We start from the raw sequence: 4,865 nt of genomic DNA, 5'->3' as shown, positions 1-4,865 counted from the left end.
TCATTTGGTTCCATTGCTGGGGAATCGAATATGGTGCAGACTCGGTGAGGATCAGAAGCTGGCGGCGCTAATACCGATCCAATTGTCGCCCAATTGGCAGTGATTGCTGAAAGGTTGGAGTCTATGGAATCCATGAAGGAGGACATTGCTACTCTCAAACGTCAACAAAACTAGAGAGAGAAATCCAGCAGTAGTGGATCCCGGCATGAAGATGGGGACACCAGCCAGTCCCGCTTTAACCGCCGACCCTACCACAAAATTGAATTCCCAACTTACAGTGGGGATGATCCGAGAGGCTGGGTGCTAAAGGCTGAAAACTACTTCCTCTTCTATAATACGCTTGATGAAGAAAAAGTAGATGTAGCAGCGATGCATCTTGAAGGTGACGCCCTGGATCTTTACTCCTGGTTATCGGCTGAAGCAGAAATGGCGTACTGGGAAGATCTTGTTCGAGAAATGCAGAGGCATTTTGGGCCACCCGAATTCCAGAACCCAGATGAATACTTGTGTAGCATCAAACAAACCGGGTCGGTCCAGGAATACCGACAAGAGTTTGCGCGACGCTCAGCCCGGGTTTCCAATCGGCCCGATCATTGTTTGCTTGGGGTTTTTTTAAATGGACTCAAGGAGGAGTTAAAGGTAGATGTTCGAATCCACAAACCCCGAATAGTTTACAAGGCGGTGAGCCTGGCTCTTGAGTTTGAATCCAAACTCAACCTTTCCTGTCCCGATAAGAAAATTACCTGGAGCTCTCAGTTAAAATCTGATTCAAAACCAGTTACCCCTTCCACCTACTCATCTGGCTCTAACATCCCATCTAAATCTGATTCCAAATCCAACTATCGACTCACAGATCCTGAAAGACAGGCCCGACTCCTAAAAGGAGAATGCTTCAAGTGCGGGGACAAATATAGTCATGGTTATCGGTGTAAAGTCGGTACTTTCAAGGTCCTTGAAGCTGGTGAGAGAATAGGTGAAGAGCCTGTAACAGAAACAACAGAAACAGACATGTTTGATGAGGTTCAGGAAGAAACAGCTGAGATCAGCCTTCATGCGATACTTGGAAAGCCACACCCCACTACTATGAAGATACACGGTATGATTGGTTCAACTGAAATTCTTATTTTGATAGATGGGGGGTCCACTCATAATTTTATCTTGGATATGCTGGTAAATGAGTTAACACTCACAAACCAACCCGTAGCACCATTCGGCGTCCAGATTGGGAATGGTGACGTTATTCGTTGTGGTCACATCTGCAAGAACTTGGCACTGCAGGTCAATGATTTAAAAATAGTGCAGGATTTCTACCCCTTCTCACTTGGAGGGGCTGACTTGGTTTTAGGCATTCAGTGGTTAGCCACCCTGAATACTGTCCAAGCTAACTGGAAAGAGATGTTTACGATTTTTACAATCGACGGGAAAAAGCACAAATTACAAGGTATATCATCAGGTCCTCAAAAATCTTCCAGCTTCCAACATTTAGCCATTGAACCCACCACTGAACCTATTATCTCAGATCTCATTCAACCTCTTATCGCCCGTTTTACCAGTGTTTTCGAGGAACCCCAAACCTTACCCCCATTTCGATCCCACACTCATTCCATTCCTTTAATTCCAAACTCCACCCCACCAAATATTCGCCCATACCGATACCCATATGCCCAAAAAACTGAAATCGAGAAACAGGTTGCTGAACTCTTAGCAACCGGGTTCATACAGCCCAGCCAAAGCCCTTTTTCGAGTCTGGTCTTGCTGGTAAAAAAGAAAGACGACTCATGGCGGATGTGTGTGGATTAGTGCCTTAAACAAGATCACTGTTGCGGATAAATACCCAATTCCGAACATCGATGAGTTGTTGGATGAATAGTACGGGGCAAAAGTATTTTCCAAACTTGATTTGCGCTCAGGGTATTACCAGATCCGGGTTAATGTGCAAGACATATCAAAAACAGCCTTTCGAACCCATTCAGGGCACTACGAATTCAAGGTTATGCCTTTCGGCCTAACGGCCTAACAAACGCCCCATCAACGTTTCAGGCTATAACGAATGACCTTTTTCGCCCCTATTTGCGTTGTTTCATTTTGGTTTTTTTTATGACATTTTAGTTTACAGCAGTAACATGGAACAACACCTTACTCATCTTGAACAGGCCCTGGAATTATTACAAACTCATCAGTTTTTTGCCAAGAAATCGAAATGTTGCTTCGGGCAGTCTAGGGTGGTATTTTTGGGGCATGTGATTACTTCTAAAGGAGTTCAAGTTGAACCCGAAAAAATCCAAGCCGTTCAATCCTGGCCCACACCGTCCACTGTGCGCGAAGTTCGCGGCTTTCTAGGCCTAACTGGGTATTATCGGTGATTTGTCAGGAACTATGGGTTGATTGCCAGACCACTTAACGCCCTTACTAAAAAAGATGGGTTTCTCTGGTCAGACGAAGCCACTAAGGCTTTTGACAAGCTAAAACAGGCTCTCACCACCACTCCTATACTGCGTTTTCCAGATTTCACGAAAGCATTCACCGTAGAATGTGACGCTTCTTCCGAGGGTGTCGGTGCCATTTTGTCTCAAGACGACCATCCAGTGGCATATTTCAGCAAGGGTTTTTCCCCTCAAATCGATTTAAGTCAGCATATGACCATGAACTGTTGGCTTTGGTGTTGGCAGTGCAAAAATGGAGTCATTACTTATTGGGTCGCCATTTTTTTATTCGCACCGACCACTACACCTTGAAATTCTTGCTAGAACAGAGAATCACGACTACGGAGCAGCAGCGGTTATTACTTAAGCTCATTCCATACGATTTCTCAATCACCCATCGAGCTGGAAAAGAAAATCGGGGTGCTGATGCTCTTTCCCGCCGTCCACATTCCAGTGATTTTTTTACTCTGGCTATCTCATATTGTCCAGAAATTGTAGACATCCAAGCTGGGTTGCGGTCTAATCCTTATACAGCTAATATCATAAATCTCCTGGCGTCAGAGCCCACTTCTTGCTCAGATTTATCCCTGGTTAGTCAGTTGCTGTTTTATAAAAATCGGGTATTTATACCTGATGTTTCTGAGTTAAAACAAAAGATACTTTACGAGGCTCATGCAACACCCATGGCGGGTCATGGTGGATTTTTAAAAACCATGAAACGTATTTCTGCCCAATATTATTGGCCTAAGTTGAAACAAGATGTGCGTCTTTTTGTACAACAATGTCTACCGTGTCAGCAACAAAAGTATGAGACTTTGTCCCCAGCCGGATTGTTACAACCTCTGCCAATACCAACCCGAATATGGGAAGACATATCGATGGATTTTATAGTTGGGCTGCCAACTTCCAACCGATATGATACGATACTCGTGGTGGTGGATCGCTTAAGCAAGTATGGCCATTTTTTACCCTTATCTCACCCGTTTACTGCCAAAGGGGTGGCCACCGTTTTCTACCGAGAGATTATCCGTTTACATCGTTTTCCCCGATCAATTGTATCTGACCGGGATGTTATCTTTCTTAGCAACTTCTGGCAAGAGTTGTTTCGTCTCTCTCACACCAAACTTAAATACAGCACCAGGTATCACCCTCAAACAGATGGGCCAACTGAGGTGTTAAACCGCTGTTTGGAAGCCTATCTATGGTGTTTCGCCCATGAACAACCGACCAAATGGAGCTCTTACTTGGCTTGGGCACCGGTTACCACAGCTCCACAGGCACCACCCCATTCTTTGTTGTTTATGGTCGCGAACCTCCCCCACTAGCCCCGTATGTTGCGGGGGAAACCAAAAATGCAGAATTGGAACAGCAGTTAATTGACAGGGACGATATGTTAAAGCTCATTAGGGCTAACTTGCAGAAAGCTCAAAATCGTATGCAAACTCAGGCCAATTCAAAACGTCGTGACGTGTCTTTTCAGGTTGGTGACTTTGTGTTTCTCAAGATTCAACCTTATCGACAGAAAAGCTTAGCTAAACGTCGATTTGAAAAGTTATCCCCAAGGTTTTTTGGACCCTACCGTGTCACACGCAGAGTGGGACATGTTGCCTATGAGTTGGAATTACCATCAGAGGCCCGGATTCACCCTGTTTTCCACGTCTCCATGTTGAAACCCGCTCGTGGTTCTTTTACTTCTACTCCCATTGCTCCAATACCACTCACTCGGGATTGGGAGCTTGATCTTCAACCACAATCTGTGGTTGGCCACCGATGGGTCTACGAGGCAGGTCGTCAGGTCTTAGAGCTTCTGGTTTCATGGAACGGGCTTCCAATGGAGGAAGCCACATGGGAGAACTATGATCTTTTAACTACCCAATTCCCCTCTTTTCTCCTTGAGGACAAGGCGTTTTACCCGGCGGGTAGTAATGATACAATACCATTAAAAGTCTACTCAAGAAAACATAAGCAGATCAAGCCAGCTGAGCATGAGATGGGTCTTAACTTTATCTTTGGAAATATTCTAGATGACCCATTCAATCCCAAAATTAGTGGTCAATACATTTAATGGGATGGAACAACTTATGGTGGTCAAAATAATAAGTGGGGAAAGAATCAGTCTGCAAGCAAGAAATCAGGAGGTCATGAATGTCTATCAATATTATAAATAGCAGACTTTGTTTTACCTTTTCATTCAGTTCATTATATGTACTTTGATTTTACCTTGGTTCTTTGTATTGGAGACTAGCCCCTCTCGAATCGGGCCAACTATCTTAGTTTTTTTAATAAATTAAAGTTTGCTTTTTCGGTTCCTATCAAAAGTAGACACGTAGGGCTTTCCAACCATATAAAATATGTCTTTATCGGAGCTACAGTTGATTTTATACAATATTTCTAAACACCGGACAGAATACAAAATCCACACAGCTCACTTGATATTCAGCA

General features: G+C 44.1%; 1 protein-coding gene across 1 annotated transcript; it reads left to right on the top strand.

Moving 5' to 3' along the window:
- The first annotated feature begins 369 nt into the window (after positions 1-369).
- On the top strand, positions 370-2,735 carry LOC143569947 (uncharacterized). The gene is made up of 3 exons (XM_077055729.1): positions 370-1,441; positions 2,110-2,308; positions 2,372-2,735. Exons 1-3 carry the CDS (start codon positions 370-372, stop codon positions 2,733-2,735), a joined length of 1,635 nt encoding a protein of 544 aa, XP_076911844.1.
- The last annotated feature ends 2,130 nt before the right edge of the window (positions 2,736-4,865 follow it).

Source organism: Bidens hawaiensis, unplaced genomic scaffold (assembly GCF_021521415.1).
Source record: "Bidens hawaiensis isolate Kalapana, Puna unplaced genomic scaffold, B.hawaiensis_p1.1 tig00024806_1, whole genome shotgun sequence".
NCBI lineage: Eukaryota > Viridiplantae > Streptophyta > Magnoliopsida > Asterales > Asteraceae > Bidens > Bidens hawaiensis.
Note: the sequence above shows the minus strand (reverse complement) of the source record. Positions and strands in the feature narration are given on the sequence as shown.

What these genes read in the sequence shown, in the direction of transcription:
- LOC143569947 (XM_077055729.1), top strand. Translation starts at nt 370, where the DNA reads ATGCATCTTGAAGGTGACGCCCTGGATCTTTACTCCTGGTTATCGGCT. An exon ending in GAAAAAGCACAAATTACAAG is followed by an intron (nt 1,442 to 2,109) that starts GTATATCATCAG and finishes ATGACATTTTAG; the next exon opens with TTTACAGCAGTAACATGGAA. An exon ending in GTTCAATCCTGGCCCACACC is followed by an intron (nt 2,309 to 2,371) that starts GTCCACTGTGCG and finishes GTGATTTGTCAG; the next exon opens with GAACTATGGGTTGATTGCCA.